The sequence below is a fragment of the Botrytis byssoidea genome (assembly GCF_014898295.1).
Source record: "Botrytis byssoidea strain MUCL 94 chromosome Unknown BBYS_001, whole genome shotgun sequence".
Classification (NCBI taxonomy): Eukaryota; Fungi; Ascomycota; class Leotiomycetes; order Helotiales; family Sclerotiniaceae; genus Botrytis; species Botrytis byssoidea.
In genome coordinates this window covers 1,728,165-1,750,518 of record NW_024065842.1, presented here as the reverse complement: position 1 = coordinate 1,750,518, position 22,354 = coordinate 1,728,165, and the positions used below count along the sequence as shown (strand labels likewise).

At 43.8% G+C, this 22,354-nt stretch overlaps 9 protein-coding genes across 9 annotated transcripts; 5 read left to right on the top strand and 4 right to left on the bottom strand.

The window, feature by feature from the left end:
* Nucleotides 1-60: 60 nt before the first annotated feature.
* Nucleotides 61-781, top strand: EAE97_000531 (uncharacterized protein; the record flags this gene model as incomplete). The annotated part of the gene is made up of 4 exons (XM_038871041.1): nt 61-90; nt 165-488; nt 551-598; nt 653-781. 4 exons carry the CDS (start codon nt 61-63, stop codon nt 779-781), a joined length of 531 nt encoding a protein of 176 aa, XP_038738402.1.
* Nucleotides 782-1,509: 728 nt separating this feature from the next.
* On the top strand, nt 1,510-2,834 carry EAE97_000530 (uncharacterized protein; the record flags this gene model as incomplete). Its single annotated transcript, XM_038871040.1, has 2 exons — nt 1,510-1,752; nt 1,845-2,834. 2 exons carry the CDS (start codon nt 1,510-1,512, stop codon nt 2,832-2,834), a joined length of 1,233 nt encoding a protein of 410 aa, XP_038738401.1.
* Nucleotides 2,835-3,089: 255 nt separating this feature from the next.
* On the bottom strand, nt 3,090-3,906 carry EAE97_000529 (uncharacterized protein; the record flags this gene model as incomplete). The annotated part of the gene is made up of 2 exons (XM_038871039.1): nt 3,090-3,641; nt 3,715-3,906. 2 exons carry the CDS (start codon nt 3,904-3,906, stop codon nt 3,090-3,092), a joined length of 744 nt encoding a protein of 247 aa, XP_038738400.1.
* A 782-nt stretch (nt 3,907-4,688) lies between these two features.
* EAE97_000528 (uncharacterized protein) lies at nt 4,689-5,385 on the top strand (the record flags this gene model as incomplete). The annotated part of the gene is made up of 3 exons (XM_038871038.1): nt 4,689-4,839; nt 4,986-5,110; nt 5,170-5,385. 3 exons carry the CDS (start codon nt 4,689-4,691, stop codon nt 5,383-5,385), a joined length of 492 nt encoding a protein of 163 aa, XP_038738399.1.
* Nucleotides 5,386-5,709: 324 nt separating this feature from the next.
* EAE97_000527 (uncharacterized protein) lies at nt 5,710-10,044 on the bottom strand (the record flags this gene model as incomplete). The annotated part of the gene is made up of 4 exons (XM_038871037.1): nt 9,766-10,044; nt 7,574-9,677; nt 6,403-6,795; nt 5,710-6,353 (listed from the first exon to the last, which is right to left on the bottom strand). The coding sequence occupies exons 1-4, from the start codon at nt 9,976-9,978 to the stop codon at nt 5,710-5,712; spliced, it is 3,354 nt and encodes a 1,117-aa protein (XP_038738398.1). The 5' UTR covers nt 9,979-10,044.
* Nucleotides 10,045-10,392: 348 nt separating this feature from the next.
* Nucleotides 10,393-12,842, bottom strand: EAE97_000526 (uncharacterized protein). Its single transcript, XM_038871036.1, has 4 exons — nt 12,451-12,842; nt 11,700-12,378; nt 11,414-11,596; nt 10,393-11,320 (listed from the first exon to the last, which is right to left on the bottom strand). The coding sequence occupies exons 2-4, from the start codon at nt 11,841-11,843 to the stop codon at nt 10,709-10,711; spliced, it is 939 nt and encodes a 312-aa protein (XP_038738397.1). The 5' UTR covers nt 11,844-12,378; nt 12,451-12,842; the 3' UTR covers nt 10,393-10,708.
* Nucleotides 12,843-13,378: 536 nt separating this feature from the next.
* EAE97_000524 (uncharacterized protein) lies at nt 13,379-19,187 on the bottom strand. The gene is made up of 11 exons (XM_038871034.1): nt 18,662-19,187; nt 18,287-18,468; nt 17,881-18,222; nt 17,702-17,831; nt 15,834-17,428; nt 15,612-15,775; nt 15,339-15,529; nt 14,976-15,262; nt 14,408-14,915; nt 14,153-14,228; nt 13,379-13,917 (listed from the first exon to the last, which is right to left on the bottom strand). Exons 1-9 carry the CDS (start codon nt 18,704-18,706, stop codon nt 14,831-14,833), a joined length of 3,021 nt encoding a protein of 1,006 aa, XP_038738395.1. The 5' UTR covers nt 18,707-19,187; the 3' UTR covers nt 13,379-13,917; nt 14,153-14,228; nt 14,408-14,830.
* On the top strand, nt 13,703-14,566 carry EAE97_000525 (uncharacterized protein; the record flags this gene model as incomplete). The annotated part of the gene is made up of 3 exons (XM_038871035.1): nt 13,703-13,919; nt 14,155-14,234; nt 14,414-14,566. 3 exons carry the CDS (start codon nt 13,703-13,705, stop codon nt 14,564-14,566), a joined length of 450 nt encoding a protein of 149 aa, XP_038738396.1.
* A 448-nt stretch (nt 19,188-19,635) lies between the features above and the next one.
* On the top strand, nt 19,636-22,018 carry EAE97_000523 (uncharacterized protein; the record flags this gene model as incomplete). The annotated part of the gene is made up of 7 exons (XM_038871033.1): nt 19,636-19,750; nt 19,815-19,898; nt 19,959-20,093; nt 20,144-20,179; nt 20,284-20,443; nt 20,535-21,543; nt 21,593-22,018. 7 exons carry the CDS (start codon nt 19,636-19,638, stop codon nt 22,016-22,018), a joined length of 1,965 nt encoding a protein of 654 aa, XP_038738394.1.
* Between the last annotated feature and the right edge of the window lie 336 nt (nt 22,019-22,354).

The window sequence follows — 22,354 nt, the reverse complement described above, 5'->3', positions numbered from 1 at the left end:
CACACTCAAATATATCAAAACTAAATCTACGAATACTCCATCAATTAACTGAAATTCAACATGAGAGCTTACTGGTTTGATAACAAGGAGGTAAAGTACCCCTCACCCCCACTGCACTACCCCTCCTTCTATTTTCTTTTTTGCTAACAAACAGATTTCTATAGGGCGACCAACGTGAACTTCATGACTCAGGTCGCGACGTTAACCCTGAGTATTTGGAGAAGCTCGGAGTTCTCTATTACAGATTCGCAGATGAGAAAGATGTCGACAAGCTCGCATCTGACAGAAGTTACAAGAATCGCGATGTAATTACGGTTTCACCAGAGAAAATGGGCGATATATATGAGGAGAAGGTCAAGTCGTTCTTCAATGAACATTTGCATGAAGATGAGGAGATCAGATATATCAGAGATGGAGCGGGATTCTTTGATGTTAGGAGTGAGGGCGATGAGTGGGTTCGTATTAGGTTGGAAAAGGACGACTTGATCGTAAGTATTCCTGATACATGCGCTGGAATCGTGTTTGAACAGAGACTGATTTTGCTGGACAGATTCTTCCAGCTGGTATCTACCATCGTTTTACCACCGATGAAAACAACGTATGTTGCTCTCTATGATATTCTTAGCATGCGCCGTTACTAACAAAAGAATAGTATATCCAAGCAATGAGATTGTTCAAGGAAGAACCTAAATGGACTCCTTTGAACCGTGGTCCAGAAGTCGATGCCAATCCATACCGCAAGGAGTATTTACAAACTGTTCCTGCAATCGCAGGCCAATAATGGAAGAGGGGAGATGGAAAGGTAGATGATGGAAGTGAAACGGCGATAACGAAGTAATGAAACACTGCAAGCTGAATATGATAGCATATGATGATAGGTAGCAAGAATGCGATCTCGGGAGTTTTAACGATTTGTGTCTGAGTTCGGTCTGACTGAAATACTGTACACTGTTGTCGCATTAATGAATCGGCATGATAAAAGTCACATAGCTCACTCATACTTTGAACTCATGCCAAATACCTTTCTAACTACCTATACCTATCTAAAATACCTATTCCCATCCCATTCCATCTTATCATCAACGTCAATCATCCATCAAGGTAAAGAGAGATGCCGACTTACGTCATATCATCCCGTGTGGTGAATGAAGATATATAAGATAAGACGAAGTTTTTGAAGACGATAAGAGTCTGTAAACAAACCGATAACGAATTGCTACTAAAACGCCCATCTCCATCAGATTCGCAATTCTTGGTCAAATTCCCCGGGACAATTTAACTCAAGATTCCCGAACCTTTGCGATTCTGGATCTGCAATAAAATTCTTACTTTTCCCAAAAGCCCCAAAGCTGACGGTGCTAGCAGACATGCAACAAATCTTTTGGGAAGGGGAAGCTTACCCCGCTATTGGCTAGTTTTCCCCAGCTCCCTCAATGTCACCGTGAGAGCGCCAACTCATCATCGCCATTTACGATTCACGACTTCGCACAAATCAATATATAAAGGAAGATGAAGGAGAGGAATCCAAAAGAGGGAGAAGGCCCCGCTGACACTCCCGATTTTGATTCTTACAACAATTTACTACCATCGGGACGAAATGTCCCTCACAGCAGTGCGTACGACAGCATGTCTCCCGATTTTCTCAAAGTCGAAAACACTATCAATGCCGATGGTAAAAAGATAAAGCTACAACTTCCTTTGAGTTGTGAGCCTCCGGGTCCAAATAATAAGACAAAACCAAAGGTTTGGATAGTAAGTACTCTAATTTGCGCCCCAGCAGACAGATCGTCTATCTATCTGATGAAGGCCGTTCTACACCTTCCATTTCCTAACTCAGCATCTAGATATTTGGCGCCAGTGGCCATATGGGCCAGAGTCTCACACGAGCATGTCTTTCCAAAGGCGACGAAGTTGTTGCCGTCGGCCGGATCAACGAAAATACAATCGAATCGATGCAAACCACATTCCCGCATCCAAACTGCTTCAATACTCTTTGCGACGTGCGTGTACGAGAATCCGTATCTACAGTTATAGAACAGGGACTTGAAAAATTCAAGCGCATCGACGTGATAGCCAATTGTTCGGGCTACGGCGTCATCGGCGCATGCGAAGATCAAGACGAGCACGAAATCCGCAATCAATTCGAGACGAATTTCATGGGCACTGTACATATTATCCAATTGAGTCTACCATACTTTCGCGAGCAAGGAGCGGGGAGATACTTGATATTCAGCAGTACCTCAGGCGCGCTGGGCGTTCCGGGCTTGGGACCATATTGCGCGACGAAGTATGCGGTGGAGGGAATGATCGAAGCGATGCTTTACGAAGTGGATGCTTTCAATATTAAAGCTACATTGGTAGAACCGGGGTTGGTGAGGAGAGATGAGAAGGAATTGGCTTCGGGTCCGTTACCTACTTGGGGACACTTTTTGATTAAACCTCCCAGTGAACCATATTCCGATCCAACTTCGCCGGCGTTGCATGCGAAGAGAATGGTTCAGTGGCTGGGAGATAAACAACCTACTAGTGCTAAGAAATGCGCAGATTTGGTTTGGCAATTAGGTCATTGTTCCTACCCGCCTCTACGATTACTTCTAGGGAGTTACGCTATAGAGAGTATCAGAGATCGTTTGCGATCTATCATAGAAGAGTTGGAGGACTGGAAGCATCTTCATCATCCTATAGCTCCCGTTGATGAGCTTGATAACGAAGAGGATTCAGACGATGCTCGAGATGTAGATATGTCTGCCAAAACGAAAAAGGAGGACCGAGCTGCAAAGCAGGCTGCGGCGAATTCATTAAAAGTAGAGTCGGATGCAGACAGTAGTTCATGACCACGCTCAACGAGTTATCAATAATTGTAATAATATAATAATTGTACGATCACTTGTGATTATGATATGAACAAATGTCCTCAAAACCTCAGCACTAGATGTAGCATAGCGGTTAAAGTAAATCTCTGCTGGTTGCTTCTACTGAATGGCTATATCAGTGAACAATAATGTTCACACCCAACCGCTTCTTAAATCCCAAACGCCTTTCCATGCAATTTCATCATGATACCTATTCTATGATGCGCTTTTATTTATTTATCTGACTTCCGGTCCTGGCGCTGCGGCCATTGCAATATCGTTATTGATTGCATCCGCCGTTTCCTCTCTCGGTTGTCTCTCAAACAATCTTCTCCAAAACATTGGTGGATCAAATGGACGATGTCCATTGTGTAGCGGTGGGTAAACGTCGCAAAAAAAGTACCAAACATGACCAATGACTATTCCCATCAATTCATCCTTTGGAACTGTCCCATGCAAAACCAGACTGAAGCCCATCAAAACCCACGGTAAATATGGAGCCGTGAAAACTAGTAAGCCGAGGAAACTTAATTGTGTATCGGGATTTCGTCTCGACCAAATGTATACGAGAGTCGAGGATAATGGGTGTCCTAGAAATGGCATTGAGACCAGAGGATTTATGCAGATAAGACAAGTCATCGCATAGAGTAACAGCCATGAAAAATGCGCCGCCGATCGACCGGATGATTCTTCAAGGAGTCGCGAATATCGGGTTAAGAAGAATACGTGGAAAACGAGATCCAGGGATAAAGGACCAAAGTATATAAAAGTGGTCAAGAGGCGCCAATACTGTTTGTCGAGAGAAATCAGCACGGGTCCAAGATGCGAAAGCACATGCGCAACGGGGAGAAACCAATCATACCTGCGACTTCACAAATACAGCTCGAAAGCTGTAGAATAATTGAAACGGCGTAACAATTTGACATTGTACCAGCGCGCTTGTAATCACTGTAGCCGTCGTCCACCATCTTGTACAAACAGGCATTTCCCAAAACCAAGTTTCGAGCGGAAACCCGGCTGGGCCCCCTTCCCCATTTCCCATCATTTGATCCATAATTGGATGGATGAGGGTATTGATAGAAGTAATGCAATAGTAATGCGACAATGAGGCTCGGAATGTGGGTATGGGATAAATCGAGGAGAGCTTGCGTAATGAATGGAGTTAATGGATATTTCGAAGTTTCAAAGAGCAGATATGGAGGAAATCTTAATACTGTTTTCCTGTGATATGAGGCAATGCGATTCCTAGATAATTTTAGTTTGACAAAAATAATTTTTTTGAAAAGGAAGGTCGTGGGTTCGTATTTATAATTTATGTGAAGCTCATGACGTTTCTTTGAACAAGTTGTCCTGTTCTAATAAGGTCTAACGACGACTAGCCTTTGACCCGGCGGTCGATCTTAGATAAGGCAAGGCTGACAGCTTTCAGTCTCAGCCTTGAATATATGTAGCCATATTTCCTTTTTACCAGATGGTCCAAGCGCGTCGGAATTGTAAATATGGTTGCTGTGGTTCCCAACCCTTCAATATTCAACTCCAGACTAGACCAGACCAGAATTACTAATTGAATATATTTCTCTCTCAACCTACCCTTTGAAATCCCACGCGATTTCACCTCTCAAATTTTGCTAAGTTCGGTCTATCTAGCTTCAATTGGATCAGCTGTCTAAATACTAAGGACGCGCATCTTCGCGCAAAACCGCGTCGTCGAATCCACCCGGCCACAACAATATTCCCAAGAACTCCGCAACTTGAACATCACTTTGCGCAATCACAGCGAAAAACACATTTCATCGACGAAGACCCATAAAGCTTGGATTATAATCAAAATTCACAATGTCGCAAATGCAAAAGAAAAAGCAGCGTTTGTCACTGGACGACGAATCAGCAGGGGGTACCCCAAGAGCAAACGCACCAGGCAGACCAGCAGGAAAATCTGTTGCGGGAAAGAGCATGAGTAAAAAAGCAAGGGATAGTGCTGTTAGAGGTAAGCCGGAGTTTGTTCTTGCATTTCAACGACTTGCGCGCGCATTTGAATCGGGTCAACAAGTCAATTTCTTTTCTGACATGAAGCTCGGGGGGAAATCATAGTGCATATTAAACTCAACATACTGACTCAATTGATGTGAATAGCCGGAGATCCAATTCCCCAAGGAAAAAAGCGCCGTTATAAACCTGGTACCTTGGCTCTAAAGGAAATTCGCAAGTTCCAGAAGTCTACCGATCTGCTCCTTCTCAAACTTCCCTTCTCACGTTTGGTTCGTATTTATGCCCTAATCAACATTGCAAAACCATATCTAACAAGGTACGAATCTAGGTCCGTGAAATCGCTCTCTCAGTACGTCCTCAAGGTGAGGGAATGCGCTGGCAGTCACAAGCTATTCAAGCGCTTCAAGAATCAGCTGAAGCATTTCTTGTCCATCTGTTCGAAGATACGAACTTGTGTGCTATTCATGCCAAGAGAGTCACAATTATGCAGAAGGATATACAACTTGCAAGACGTATTCGAGGTGCATGGGGTGGTTTGGGTTAGGCTATGACAATTACATGGTTAAATGCCATATAATTGTTAAATTCGCTTTGGAAATTTTGTCAGATTAGCTTGCCTGGATAGGGACTTTATCTTTAGTATAGGGAAGGCGTATATGGTTTCATGGCTCTCTACAAGTATGGGAGGAATTCGACTGATATGAGGACGTATAAGCATTGAAGGTCTATGCTAGATGAAGTAAATATTTGCTTCTCTTTAACAGTAGACCTGGCTTGTTCAGCAAGGTAGTATATGTGTGCCTTAAGATTTCCTCAAGTCTATAAATTTTATTCAAGACGAAACACTTTTTTTTTTATCATCGGCTTTTCAGCTGTATGTAACAGTTGTTCCGTCTTGCGCAGGTTCCAACAATTTCCAATCGCATTTGATATCATTCTTCGCAAAAGTATCTAAAATGACATTCGCAATTGCATCAAAGTTTTCTGTTGCAAGCGCAAGAATAGTTGGACCGGCTCCAGATAAACAGATTCCACACAGCCCGGGATGAGATTTAGGAGTGACAGATTGTAAGATCTCAGGGAGACCTGGTATCAAACCCTTTCTGTAAGGTTGATGTACTTTGTCTTGCATCGCGAGATAGATTTGTTCTGCATCCGGTGGTGATCTTCCAAGCGCTGAAGGCAGAAGAGCAATTCTTTGAAGATTGAATACTACATCTGACCTGGAATACGAAGAGGGCAGAACACTTCTCGCTTTTGCGGTTGCGACTTCGAATTGTGGAATGATGGCAATGGCTTTAATTTCGGGAGCCCAGGGAAACTTCATGTAATGACCAATTCCAACTGGTGGTTCGGGAGGATTGGATCCAGTATCTACTCCTCCGGCAGGTTCAGGGAGCACTTCGCTGAGCGGAATCTCTTTGCGTTCTGTGTCTTCGGCGCTCAGTTCGTTGAGGTACGTTCCAACAAATCCTCCGTACAATGCTGCGGCTACGTTGTCTGGATGGCGTTCTGTGTATATGGTTAGATATATTCCGCTTGATGGACCACTCAACCGTACCGATCATGAGACAATAATCCAACATCCTCGCCTTCGACAATTTCAGCTTCCCAACTTCATTGGCCAGCGCAACACCAGCTACGACTGCCGCCCCCGATGATCCGAGTCCGCGTCCCAACGGAATAGGATTGATAATGTGAACTGACGTTTCGGAAGGAAAGCTTCTCTGGCCGTGACAGCGCAAAACATACAACGCAGTGCGCGTAATCAGATTGCTATCCGCCGTCAACGGAACCTCTTCCGCGCCCTGTCCTTCATATGTGATTTTGCAATTGAGCGGTGCGTGCGACGTCACCGCGGTATCGACATCGACATGTAACTCGAGCCATATGGAAAGAGCGAGCCCGATAACATCGAAGCCGGGGCCAATGTTCGCAGAGGAGCAGGGTACTTCTACATGGACGTCAGTTTCGCAGTTCTTGCTAGCATCGCCGGAAATGTTTCTTTCTCATGAGAACGAGGTTTGGTGCGGCGCTGAGAATATAGAGATGACGGACTTATGGTAATCATTTTTCTTTTGAGCTGGGGTTTTAGAAGCTCGAGACGGGAGGTGTCAATGAGTGATTCGGCATGAAATGCAAAATGCTATCGAATCATTCGATAAACTTTACTGTAACCTTTTTTATCAGCCTTGCCCGATATCGCTATTAAATTGGAAAATTTTGGTATATTAGCTAGGATTATAGTCAGAAAGGTTGAAAGTGGAATAAAATAAATATAATTCGTTCGCTTGGAGCAGATCATGCTCGGACCGTTGTCAAGATCCACTTAAAGTTCTCACACCACTGGTGGACCACCAGTGGACCACCAGTGGACCACCAGGACATCGGTAACAGAATGACTAATCGGACAATTTTTAAGAGTCTCAGCAATTCGTTATTAATAGAATTAGAATTAGAATTAGAATTAAATTTATATATTTCATTAGTACTAGCCGTCGGGAAAAGAGAGTTTGAAGTCTACGAATTCGTAGGATTTCAAAATTATTATAATAATTCATATGAAAATTCTACGAATCCGTAGTCTGAAAATACTTTTCCCCCGACGACTAGTATAACATAATTGCTCCCATCTCATGGCGATCCGCCTTCCCATTTTCTCGTTCTTCCTGCCTACTACCTAGGTAGTTTTTAATTCCACGAGTCCAAATTTCTCAACTCACAGCCTTCACCTGATCTCTTGATCAATTTTCCAATAGTATAAACCTTCTCACCCGACTCCTCCAATTCTCTCACAACCTGCTCTACATTCTCCTTTTTAACTACTGCTACCATTCCAATACCCGTGTTGAAGGCTCTAGCCATCTCGCTAGCTTCGACATTACCTGCGTTCTTCAACCACTTGAACACATCCGGTAATTGCCAAGTAGCGACATCGATCTCGGCAGCTAGATGAGATGGCAACATTCTAGGAACATTTTCAGTCAAGCCACCACCAGTGATGTGGGCCAAGCCAGTGACCAAATGCTTCTGGACCACTGGTTTCAGGGAGCGAACGTAAACGCGAGTAGGCGTTAAAAGATTTTCACCAACGGTGGTGGAAGGATCCCATGGGCACTTGTCTTCTTTATAGGAGAGACCTTCTCTCGCAATAATTTTTCGCACGAGAGAGAATCCATTGGAGTGAACTCCCGCAGATGCCAAGCCAATAAGGACATCACCTTCTGCCATCAAATCTGTCCTTGGTAATCTGTTCTCCTTCTTTACAACTCCCATGGCGCAACCTGCAGCATCATAATCATCTCCTTGGTACATACCAGGCATTTCAGCAGTTTCACCACCAACGAGTGCACTGTTGGCATCTTTGCACCCGTTAGCAACACCTTCTACGAAATCTGCTGCGTTCTTAAGCTTCAATTGACTGCAGCCATAGTAGTCGACGAATCCAAGCGGTTCAGCGCCTGCAACAATCAAATCATTTACGTTCATCGCGACCAAATCAATACCAACTGTGTCATGCTTCTCCATAGCTTGTGCAATGGCAAGTTTGGTGCCAATCCCATCAATGCACATAACTACAGTTGGGGCACCCGCATAACCAGCAGCTTCCAAATCAATCTCTCCACCGAACCCACCGATTTCAGCATCGGCTCCTGGTCTTCGGGTAGAAAGAACTGCTTTTCTAATACGTTCGACAAAGTTATTACCAGCATCAATGCTAACACCTGCGGATGCATATGTAAGTGCTTCCTTTGTAGCAGATGAAGACCTGAATGCCCGATGAGCAATATCCTTGCGGTAGAACATTTTATCGAACTTGATGAGATCGACAGTAGTATAAGCATCCTTTACGGCCTGCTCGAGAGTTTCTGCAACAGCTTGTGCTGCGATGACACGTCCACCAGATGTTTGTAACTGACCATCCTTCACCACGGTACCAGCATGGAATATATTGGAACCTGCCGGAGGTGTGCTGACTTCCATGGGTGTGCCTTTGGCGTATGAGCCTGGGTATCCACCAGCAGCTACCACAACCGTCGCACTGAATTTTTGATCAATCTTGATCTTCGCTTCGTCGAGGGACCCCTGAGTACAGAGAAGCATGATCTCTGCAAGATCGGTATCGTCACTCAGCAATGGTAACAAAGTCTGTGTTTCTGGATCACCGAAACGAACATTGTACTCCAAGGTTTTTGGTCCATTCTTGGTTATCATCAAGCCGGTGAAAAGAGTTCCGACGAAAGGTGTACGCTCTTTTCTCATGCCGCGAAGCGTGGGCTCCAATACAGTTCGCTCGATCTCTTCGATTAATTTTTGGGTAGCAATTGGAATAGGCGCATAACATCCCATGCCTCCAGTATTTGGACCCTGATCACCGTCGAAAATTCTCTTATGATCTTGAGCCGCAGGTAAAGAGTACATGTTGTAACCATCGCAGAAAGTAAGAATGCTGAGCTCATCGCCCTCCAAGAATTCCTCGATGACAACCTCATCTCCAGCAGCCCCAAATTCTCGATCAAGCATAATATCCTTGAGTCCTTGGTGGGCTTCCTCCTTCGATGTTGGAATAATAACACCCTTTCCAGCCGCCAATCCACTAGCTTTAATGACAACATTATGGTTCACGCTATCAATGTATTTTCGCGCTTCTTCGTAGTCCGTAAAGTTCTCGTAAGCCGCAGTTGGAATGTTATACTTCTTCATGAAATCTTTCGAAAATGCTTTGCTTCCCTCCAGACGCGCGGCAAGTTTTGATGGTCCATAACAAGCTATGTCTGCCTCACGGAAATAATCTTGGATTCCATCAACGAGGGGTGCTTCTGGTCCCGGTACTACCTACATGTAAAGGTAAGTAATTGCTTAACAAAACCCGAGCACTTAACTGGAATAAAAAGCCAGATCAATGTAGAAATTAGAAACTCACCAGGTTAATATTATGTTTCTTGGCCAAAGCAACAAGTCCCGGATAATCATCAGCCTTGACACTGGAATCATTGGAAACTTTTGGACAATTTGCAGTTCCTCCATTTCCTGGGACTGCGATGATGGACTCGACTCGGGGAGATTGACTGAGTTTCCAAGCCAAAGTATGCTCCCGACCACCATTTCCGACAAGGAGGATTCGAATGGACTCCATTGTGAAATTCTAAATTGTGTTGGGGTATTGAACGTATGAAAAAACGGTTGGAGAACAAAAGAAGAGTCTTCAAATTCAATGCGATCATCGGGATGAATCATTTTCTGCCCGCTTAGTGTCACCGCCTGGTAAGAATTTTAACCCCGCTACTATCCTCCCCACATTACCCCTCCATGATTTAACCGATCTCATTTGATGAATTTGATTCTTTAGTACAACCTAGAAGGTATCGTATATTACTTGGTAGTTTATGACAATGTTCCGAGACCATTCAATGTTAGGTTCTATTTGGTTTAAATTTACTCTTTCAAAAGCTCTCAAATGTTTAAAGTATTTAATTCTTCTGATTCTTCTGATTCTTTTGCTTGAGATATTATTCACAAATCAATAGACACCAAATGAGTGTTGAAAGGATGCAAAAAGTTATATGCTGACTGCTTTATATTGTAATTTCTTGAGCTTTGTGAATTTATATTTTTGAGATGAGTTGAGAATCTCTAAATACCTAGATCTATCTTTCACGCCTCTACACATACCATGCCATTTGATGTGATGGTATACCAAACCCTAACCTCTTTCTCTTTTCCCCTATTGTATCCATAGAAGTGACGTTATTGGTATGAACAAAGTGCCACCCATATCTCCTTCCTTCCTGTCTGTCATTCAATCATTTTACTCTTCTTTCTTAATTCACATAGTGCACTCCGTTCACCAAACCTAACCAGCCTATTTACCATCCCCTCCCCTGCATCTTCTCCTTGGGGTCCATCGTCCCACAATTCAACCCCACCATTGCCTCTCCCAAATCCTCACTCACCTCCGCCAAAACCTTTGCATCGTTGAAATGTGTCGTCGCCTGCACAATTGCTCTGGCGCGCTTTGCCGCATCTCCGCTCTTGAAAATTCCGCTGCCGACGAAAACTCCATCACAACCTAATTGCATCATGAGGGCCGCATCGGCAGGGGTAGCGATACCACCCGCTGCGAAATTAACCACAGGGAGACGGCCCAACTTTGCAGTTTCTTTGAGGAGTTCGAATGGAGCTTGGATATCTTTCGCGAGGATGCGCAACTCCTCGTCAGACATGAGAGAGGCGGCGCGGATCTCCGAGGTTACTTGGCGTTGGTGACGCACGGCTTCGATAACGTCGCCAGTGCCGGCTTCACCTTTGGTACGGATCATGGCGGCGCCTTCGGAGATGCGGCGGAGGGCTTCACCGAGGTTACGGCAGCCACAGACGAAGGGGATGTTAAAGGGGTGTTTTTCGACGTGGTGGAGGGCGTCGGCAGGAGTAAGCACTTCGGATTCGTCGATGTAGTCTACGCCGATGGACTGGAGGATCTGGGAGGGGCGGAGGTGTTAGAGAGGTTTGAAAGAGAGGGGAAGAGATGGGAAGAGAAGAAGGAAGGTAGACAAATGAGAGGGAGAACTAACCTGACATTCAACAAAATGACCGATTCTCGCCTTGGCCATAACAGGTATCGTAACCGTGTCCATGATCTCTCGAATCATCTTTGGATCCGACATGCGGGCTACGCCTCCCTGAGCACGAATATCGGCAGGGACTCGCTCGAGCGCCATGACGGCTACTGCGCCTGCTTCTTCTGCGATGCGGGCCTGGAGGTGGGAGATGTTAGTGGTGGGGGGGTTTTTTTGGAGGGTTGTTTGTATTTTGATGGATGATGGATTGAAGGGAAAGGGAAAATCGTAAGTTACTTACTTGTTCGGCATTGACTACATCCATAATCACACCTCCTTTTAACATTCGCGCCAAGCCGGTCTTGACGACAAAGTCAGAAGAGGTATTGTTGCCATGTCCGTTTCCATTTCCATTGGTGGCGCTGGTGGGTAATTCGTTGGACATTTTGTTTGTGTGGTTGATTATTGAAGAGAGGAGAAGAGGACAAGTAAAGTGTGAGATTCTTGTTCTAAGGTAGTGTAAGAGCTACAATAGAAAGAGATGAAGTATGTCGGTAAGTAAGTAATAAGTAAGTAAGAAGTGTAACTTTTAAATGAAGAATCCAAAGAAGAAATCTATATCAAATATGTATGTATGACTGTATTCGGGTGAGAAGTAGATAGATAGGTAGGTAGGTGTATATATATATATATGAGGAAAGAAAAGAAATCCAAATTATTAAAATACTTTCCCTTAGTAAAAGATCTAGTTTAGCATATGACTCTTCTCACTCCCACTCCCACTCCCACTCCCTTCATTTCAATCTATCTCAGTCTTGGTATAAAGTCAGTTTTTTCGTGTTTTGATAGGTCAATTGATGCATCCATCCCATGGCGTCCGTACCTAGGTAAGCAGGTAGGTAGGTATGGTGGTACTAGGTATATTTTTACTCATCATCGCATTCTCATGCCTCTCTTATTAATTCGAATTCACAAATTCACTAGGTGGGTTAGGTACTTGCCCCTCCGATCGGTAAGTAATGCCGAGACACAGACAAAGAAAGGATGCCTACCTAGGTACCTAGGTATTACTAAATAATTTACTACCTAGATGGGTAAATCGACCTCTTGGTACGTGTAGATATCCTTATAACCCTCAGATCCAAACCTCCTGATTGGTGAGATGACACTCATTTATAGGATCTGGGTATAACGTGGGGTTATTTAAGGTTATATTATATGCAGGGTTTATGTTTTATTTTCTTCTGTTGTTTTGTACGGGTAGGAAGACTAGTACCCTTTTAGGCTAGAGCGGCGATCGAGGGGTATGCACTTTGGGCTGGGTAGATACGCTTGGGATCGGGGAAGGAGTTTGCGAGAATTTGGGGGAGTGTTGGGGTTGGATGATTGGGATGGATGATGGATGGGCGTGTATGATGTGTATGTGTGTATGTGTGTATGTGTGTATGGAAAGATTCGGAATGTTGGATCATACAAAAGAGGAAGAAGGAGTTTGCGAGGTGGATGAATGGATGGAGTTGGTTTGAATGCATAAATATATGTACCGGTATGAATGATTGTATGAATGTATGCAGTAATGGCCCGAGGAGATGTAATGATGAGTAGACAGATGATATATGGGATCTTATTAATATATTGTTGGGTTTTGTTTGTTGGACAGATCGTATAGCCAGCCATATGGCGGATATCGTAGATGATTGACGGATACGAATAAGAGAATTTAGGATGTTTGGGAAGTGCCTAGGTAATTCCCTAGTATGTTACTTATGACTACCTAGATAGGATATGGGTATTATCCGCAGTGGTGGGTGTATCTGGTGTTTGAATCGGAGTTCGGTATTCTGATCTCGGGGTAATTATTATGATCTGAGGATTTATAGTAACATAGGTATGATGTGATAACTATCTGATATATAAATAATTGTACTCCTTCTAGATATCATTTCTTCTTCGAGATGTAATGACCAGAGATTCTATCCCATATATAAGAGATGGATCATCATCTAGGTATCACACAAAATACAGATATAGATAGAAATAAAAAATGTTGCTCTCTTATCCTTATCGATATCGTGACGTCACTTGATTTATTATCAGAAACATAGCATATCACATACAACATCAAATTGACTTTACGGGTCTATACCTTCACGTCACCTCACTTCACTTCACTTCATCAATCAAACAAACAAACAAACAATCATCACTCACCACTCTCAATTACCCACCTAAAAATTCCCTCTCCCTACCATCCCATCCCAACCCACCACTCTCAACTCTCACCCACCCCCAACACCCCCCAAAATGTCCCGCCTCCTCCTCCGTACTCCCCGCCTCACAGCTTCCGCACTAGGACTCACCTCCTACGCTTCCTATTCCCTGCTCCAATCACACCGCTTTCCCGCGCGCTTGGATTCGCTCTCCTCGCCGCTGTCGAAGAATGGGAATGCGCCGATGATTAAGAAGGGGGGTGGCTTGGATTCGAAGACGGTGAGCCAGATTAGTAGTGGGAGTATCGTCGGTATGTACTTTCTTTCTTTGTTTTTCTCCGATTTTAGTTTTGATTTTTTGCTTTTTGAGGGACAGGAAGAAGAAGAAGAAGAGGAGAAATGGGAATAAAGGGACGCGAGGGGAGAAGGCGGGGAATATGCAAACTAGGCAACGTGAAGAGACGAGGCAAAAGAAGAAAGCAGGAAGAGGCAGCCATTTGAAAAGAAATCCACAAAGAACCCGCACTAACAGCAGTTCCCTCACAGGACTAGGAGCCGGTCTGGCTGTCAGTACATTTTCGCGTTCGCTCGCGCTGATCATCGGTTTAATGGTCGTGGGGATACAAGTACGTTTTTCCCTTTTCTCTCCTCCACCCACTCCTCCTACCACCTATTTGTCCTTTCCCATTTACTTCTTCAACACTTCTCATTCATAGTCTACATCCACATCAATTCCCTATCTCTTTATCCTCCTCTCCCACCTCCCCTCCTAATGAACCCACAACCATCTAACATCTTCCTCCAGTGGGCCTCTTCCCACGGCCTCGATATCGTCCCTACAGACCGAATTCAGCGCTATATCAAACATGTTAATTTGCGTTCCCTCGTGGAAGAAAACGTGGCGTTTAAAGTTTCTTTCGGTACCACTTTTGCTATGGCTGCTTTTATGCGATTTTAGATACATTTTGGTTTTAGATTTATATGTCTATTGTATTTATTCTTCAGGAGCTTTACATATCACGTCGAGGAACAGAATGGCAAAATGAGAAATGAGATGCTAGAAAAAGGATTGGTCTATCTATTTTAAAATCGATTGAGGCGTTTCAATCGTGTACAATACAATACTATCTGGACTTAATTGTAGAATAGTTCCGTTCTTCGCCCCGTCTAAATATTCATTCATCAACATTCTGGTCATGTCTATCTCCCCTCCTTCTCAACCTTAAGAAACATATGCAAAATTTGATCCTCGACAAGCTAACCAGAATTCTCTCACCACCGAATTTGTTCCCCTAGCACCACGAAGACTTCATAAAAGTTAGCTCACAACTTCACTCCCATAACAGACATCAGAACGAAAAACTTACTTCATAACCTTAGTCAAGAATACCATTTTCTCCTTCTGATCTACCTTATCGCTTGGAAAATTCGCATCCATCAACGCAGCTTCCAACCAACTCTTTGCTCGCACTTGGCTAACAACAAGTTTTCGCAGCGGATCAGAAAGTTTATCGAGTTCGCTGCGAGCGGCTGCGCCACCAATGTTGTAGATGAGGGCTTGGGCGAGGAGTGGTCCGAGATGTTGAAGAGCGTTGGTGATGGCTTGTTGGACGTGGGTATCGGGGTTGTTGGTAGGAAGGGAGACGAATGAGGCCTGGATGAGGGTTAGTCTTTGGGTTTTCGATTTTGTTATCCGGGAGAATTAGGATGATTAGTAGGGTGTGACTTACCCAGAATTCAGCGGCGCTTTGTTTAGGTAGTGGATCGCGGCCTGTGAGGGCTTTGAGGGTAAACATGAAAATGTGTTCGAGTGAGGATTTGGGCTCATGGTTCAGGAGAATGTGGAGATTTTTGGGGGTGGAGATTAGACGGTGGAGGAACTCTATGCTTGGTTGTGAGATCTCTGGGTCATTGCTGGGTTCTGTAATTTGTTAGCATAAATTGCCCTCTTCTTTTTTGATAAATAGTGTTATAAAACTGCGAATTCGAATCCATGAACATACCGTGATTAATAGCTTCCATCAAGCCAGAGACCCATGTCAACAAGGCACTTGAAACCTGATTGTTGCGCTCATCCGATGCTGTGTTGCATGAATTAATGAGTGAGCAGGCGGTGTTGATGACTGTAATAACACGAGGTGTCTGATAATTTGATCTAAAAATGAATCTAGGTCAATGAGTTAGCATTGAGGAGTCGTACCATAACATGCTAAGAAGCAACTTACTTGGCGACATCCTCAGGAGGGAAAGCAAATGGACCATCAGTTTCGACCAAGCCAGTACGAAAAACATGTGAGATTTCCTCTGTTACCTCACCATGGCCAGGGAAAGCTTCGTTAGCTGCGGTAAGAATGTTCAGGACTTGTACTTGAATTCCTCTGCCATTGCCATTCTTCCAGTATGAATAATTATTTTCGCTAGTGTTAAGATCAACAGGGGTGTCAGCTGGTACTTGAAGACCCTTTCCGATACTTATCAGACATCTTATAGCAGTTAGTTCGACTTCATCAGCAGCTACTTGGCTATCCGGCGCTTGAGCATTTGAGGCCGCATTTGTGAATTGTGCGCTCAATAAATGAAGGCTTCGTTCGTGGTCCCTTTGAACAAACTCCAACAACTGTCTAAGAGGGTCCAGCTTTAATTCATCGTTCGGCATTGCTTCAATAATAGATGCTATAGCGCCAATGACACCCTCTTTCGCATAACTTTCCACAGAGTTCTCTCGATTAATCTCACTATATTGCTGCAGAAACGCCGCAAGTTCAGGGACAAGCACTTTTCGGCACGATGAACAGAGCATCGCGATTGACTTTGATGTTACTCTGGCCAACGTTGGTGAACGTAGCATACTGAACATAAGATTAAGGGCGCTCGGAAGATGTTGTGTATGTCGCTCAAAGTAATCTGGATAGCCATTGATGACCATGAGGAACGCCTGCCTTGTGCGTGAAGGAACAGTTGAATCAGACCGTGTGAGCATAGAGAAAAGTGGCGACCCAAAAACTTTGTCCAAGTATTCATCTGACTCCTCCTTTATATAGTCCTGAAACTCAGCTAAGCAGGTCAATGAGGCTTCGAGTTCACCCCAAGCATTTCCTTTCTCAACCGATTTCAAGATGAGGTCAACGAAGCTAGAAACAAGTGGTAAGCCAAGTAACATGTATGATTGTTGTATCAAGTCTCCCACGTCTCTTCGAGCATCTTTGAAGGCAGCACGCTCATTTGAATCCCACGAACCGAATTCATTTTTGGGAGGGAATTGCATTTTTTGCCAGCATTTCTCGATTGCTTGCATCAGCACTGATCGCGCTGCTGGTAGCCAAGGAGGTGAAGCATCCACGTTGTATGACAAGTCGAGTACAGTTTCCAGATAGACAGCCCAGAATTCTACTGCGGGGACGAATATCTTGTCTTCATTGACTATATAACCATCGGCGCCAAGTAGTCCTACAAGGGCAGAAAGTATCTGCTGACTTCGTGAATCGGTCGAGATATTTTGGGCGAGATCTTGCACCGTGGCATCGCCAAAGCTTAATAAGAATTGACCGAATTGCACAGAATCGAAGTCAAAATCGCCTTGGATCAATTTTGCATATCTTTCCTGTGCCCAAGAGCTACTGAAGAGATCGTAAAGCATCGTGAAGTCGTTCTCGGAAAGAAAGGACGAGTAGTTGGCTAGAATGTCTGCAAACAGCTCCACGGTGATCTCATATAAATCATTATCGACTATCAGCATCAATGCTGGCTGAGTTAGAGTTCTTAAAGGATCGAGAACAATAGCAGCATCGAGAAATGCACGATGAGAGTAAAGAACCCATGACTATTTAAGTTAGTATTGATTCTGAAAAGGTGCAAAAATGATTCTTGAGGTATTGAATATGCTTTGGCACAATTGAAGCTGTTTAGTTCTGTCCAAAAATCGAGCTATGTAGGTCAATTCGAAGAAACTGTTGATCTCATGAGACTTTCAAATACGAATCAAGAACAGTCTTTCGACACTTCAGCATACCCTGGCCATTCAATATAGCACTTGTGCAATGGCAATGCCTAAGAGGATGCAAATGGCTGTAGCGAAGAAAATTCGAACACTAACCTGAAAACATTTCATTGATTCCTGGCGAACCTTTGTGTTTATAGAAACCCCTGTTGTGTTTACAATGCCCTTTGTCAATATTGTCACAATGTCTTCCACATTCTGAACCACATATTCGTGAAATTTGTGTCTAAGGGATTTTAGCAACTGGCTTGATTGTAGAGAAGTTATGTACCCACTGCTTCATTGAATTTGAATCTGTTTTTCCAACTTCTTCTACCAAGGTAGCCGAGAACCACAGTATCGCCAGACTTTTGTCATCTGGTAGATTCTGGGCAAGGACCGCCATAGGAGGAGCATCCTCAATTTTATGATAAGGAACGGCCTCGCCAAGGCAAAGGCAGTATGTGAGATGGGAAACACAACGAGCCCAAGAGCCAGAGAAATGAAGGAAATAAGTGACTAATGTTGTGCATAATTTCCTGACGACAAGTGGTCCGCAACCGGAATTCAAACATTTGATAAGCCATCCAATGATTTGTTGTAGCACAATTTGTGCATCATCATCCTTTAGAGATTGTCTGGAATAAAGAAGTCAGTTCATGCCAACAAGAAATCAAATTTTTTAGGGATTAGCATACGTACGAATCTGTGTTGAGTTTGATAGTGAATGTTAATGCCCCAAAGAATTTGACATTTTCCGAGTTGCTGCCCAGTAGGCCATTGGCCAGCTCCCAACCAGCAGGAGAACGCTGTAGCTTCTGAAGAGTTTCTTGGATTTTTGAAACCTGTTGAGGAGGACCAGCCTTGTATAGTTGATGAACGAGCTATAGTCCAATCAGCAAGTCTTCAAGATTGGATATTGAACATTATAAGGTGAGTGTGAGTGTGTTTGCTAGTAAAAGATATCTTGACTGATCTCGTGACATTCCATTTTCAACAAAATTTTGTCAAACAAAATATCCATCGTCTTCGAGCCACTTAACTCTTGTAAGTCATTACGGAAAAGGGTGAACTTACAGCTTCTACCTCATCAAGTGATGAAGGTAACGTTTCGGTCTCCATGTCCTTTTGAAAGGGTATCGTTTGTGTACCAATCAAGCAAAAACGGAAGCACACGCGATCTAAAAGTAAGAAAGATTAGGAGGAAGCTTGAATTTTTGATACATGACCGTAGCCAAAAGATATCGAGGTTATAATTTCGAAAGATTCTTCAAATCAGATTTTGGGGATCTATGATGTAGAAGGGAAAGAAATTTGCAAGATTTTGCGCTGTAAATTGTTTGTTTTGTTATGGCCGGGGAATCTTTGGGCCAGCCTTTTTGATAGCGGTAGCAAGCAAGCAGGCCTTCACAAGCCTTGCAAAGTGGATAGAAAATAATTGATTAAACCTCGCTATAAAAGACAATTGATATTGATTATGTCTTGTCACTTCTTGGACGGATAGGACAGAGAGAGAAATCTCGAGAAGCATCTACAACTGGAACCTTTTTATTTTGGGGAACATTGTAGCAATTTTGAACAAATCTATCCTATGTTGTTGTTGTAGGTTGAGTAGCTTCCATTTGGAAATTCGGTGGTGTTGGGTTGGTTGAGGTTGTTCGATAAGATATTGTGAACCCCACCTCAAGCCCACCAGTAGCCTCGAGGTGGTGGTAGCCTCACCAGATGATTCCATGACTAAATGTTCTACATGTCTAGGTACTTGTCCAAGTACTTGTAGCAACTCAGATGGTACAGTGAAGAATAAACTCATTGGAATCATTCGTACACAAGAGGTTCCAGCAGCTTATGACAGTATAGAACGATAATACTCAAGTAAGTAGATATTCAACAATCAAATTACAAAGACTGTTGTGTTACCTAATAAGTTTCTTGACTCAGATCTACACATTTCATACCTTCTTTCACGTTGCACCGAGCCTTGCTGTTATCTGCCCCATCTTCTTTGACCACTCATTTCTGTTCCACTACCTACCCTCTTGGGAAACCCAATGCGATACTTCCGTCCCTTAAATAGTTGCTTACGTGGAATTCGTTCTTGTAGCTCTTTTCAACCATTCGCACAATCTCTCAACACACGCATTCGATATTCATCCAGTTTCGCCAGTACGTGCATTGCAGATCCGAGGAGTTCTCTCTTCGTTGAGGCTTGGAGTTGACGAGATCTTAGAAACAGATATGGAGTGCATTAATACAACGGAGCGCTTGGCGGGGTTGCGGGAGCTCATGAAGAAGAACAAGGTCGATGTCTACAGTATGTAAGTCACCTAGTGGCCATTCTACCATATGTCAACTCTGCCTAACCATCATGTAGTCGTTCCTTCGGAAGATAGTCACAGCTCCGAATATATTGCAGCGTGTGATGCGCGAAGAGAATTTATATCAGGGTTTTCGGGATCTGCTGGATGTGCAGTAGTGACTCTGGAGAAAGCTGCTCTAGCCACGGATGGTAGGTCGTAGCATTTGGTCTGCGTAGGGACTCCACTAAGTTTCTCATAGGTCGATATTTCAACCAGGCCTCGCGCCAGCTTGATAGTAAGTAAATTGGTTTGGCTGTAATCCCACGCAAAGTTGGCATCTGTCATGTTGACATCCTCCTATGGCTACTGATCACTTGGAGACTAATCATGTCAATTTAGACAATTGGCTCCTCTTAAAACAGGGCCTACAAGATGTACCAACGTGGCAAGAATGGGCTGCTGAACAGTCCGAGAATGGGAAAGTGGTCGGTGTTGATCCTACTATTATGTCTGCATCTGACGCTCGAAAACTCACCGAGAAGATAAAAAAGCGTGGCGGGTAAGCATGTCACATCTATTGCTTTCATAGTCTATAGAGGGCTGTCTCTGATCTATGCCTTATATGAAAGATACTGATTTGATTGTGGTAGAAATGACTTAGTTGCCGTGGAAGAAAATTTGGTGGATCTTGTTTGGGGAGACAGTCGTCCATCCAGACCAAAGGAGCCCGTCAAGGTTCTGGCCCGTAAATTTGCCGGAAAAGATGTCAAGACTAAACTCGAAGATCTCCAAAAGGAATTGCTGAAGAAAAAGAGCTCCGGTATTATTGTATCCATGTTAGATGAAATAGCTTGGCTGTTTAATCTGCGTGGAAATGATATCCCCTACAACCCAGTTTTCTTCTCTTACGCTTCGGTCACATCTTCATCCGCCACCTTATATGTGGATTCAAGCAAATTAAGTGATGAATGCACGGCGCATCTCAATGAAAACGGAGTTTCCGTTAGAGACTACACAAAGATATTTGGCGACGTTGAAGTCCTGAGCCAATCTCTGGATGCAGAAGACGCCAAAGTCAAGAAGTTCCTAGTCTCAAGCAGGGCATCATGGGCACTGAAACGCGCTCTTGGTGGTGATGCTAAAGTTGATGAGGTGCGAAGCCCAATCGGTGACGCCAAATCTGTCAAAAATGAGACCGAATTAGAAGGAATGAGATCTTGTCATGTCAGAGATGGAGCAGCACTCATTGAGTACTTTGCATGGCTCGAGCATCAGCTCGTAGTCGAAAAAGTAGAGATGGATGAAGTTACCGCGGCTGACAAACTCGAGCAATTACGGTCAAAGCAGAAGAATTTTGTTGGGCTATCTTTTGACACGATATCCTCGACCGGACCTAATGCAGCAGTCATTCACTATAAGCCTGAGCCCGGCAACTGCTCAGTAATCGATCCAAACGCTGTTTATTTATGTGATTCGGGCGCACAGTATTTTGATGGCACCACTGACACCACTCGTACACTACATTTTGGCGAGCCAACAGAAATGGAAAAGAAGGCTTATACGTTAGTTCTGAAAGGTAACATTGCTTTAGACCTCGCCATTTTCCCTAAAGGAACTAGCGGATTTGCTCTCGACGTCCTTGCTAGACAGTTCCTCTGGGTAAGTCCAATCACTCAATATCGCTCTTATGATGCTAATATACAAACAGGAAGAAGGTTTGGACTACAGGCACGGAACAGGCCATGGAGTTGGTTCTTTTTTGAATGTTCACGAAGGACCAATAGGAATTGGGACTAGGATTCAATATTCGGAGGTTCCACTAGCACCTGGAAACGTCATCTCCAACGAACCTGGGTATTACGAGGATGGCTCCTTTGGTATCCGAATTGAAAACATTATCATGGTGAAGGAGGTTGAGACGAAGCACCAATTTGGCGAAAAGCCATATTTGGGCTTTGAGCATGTCACAATGGTGCCATACTGCCGGAAACTTATTGATGAAACTTTCCTGACCCGAAAAGAAAAGCATTGGTTGAACGAGTATCATGCTGATATTTATTCTAAAACCAAAGACTTTTTCAAGGGTGATGAGCTCACGATGAGTTGGTTAGAGAGGGAGGTCGAACCATTGTAGTCATGCATGGAGGGGTGTCTTACCCAGGCCATAGGGAGGGGCAAAGTAATGAATGAGAGAGCTGTGGCCCGTGACAACATAGCATACATGTTACCATATAGCATGGCTGATAGCGCAGAAATGTTTCACTGTTGTACTTGCATCAAGTAAACACACCCCACTATCCTGAATTGTGGAAAGCTCTGTATCGTGAAAATAGAGTTAAAAACATCCCACTTCTTAGACTATCGTGGTCAAAGTTCATGCATCATTATGGAGAAAAATTGAAGGATTAATGATGTGAAAGGATCACGTGCAGACGGGACCGATAGAACCAATTAAAACCAAAGGAGAAAT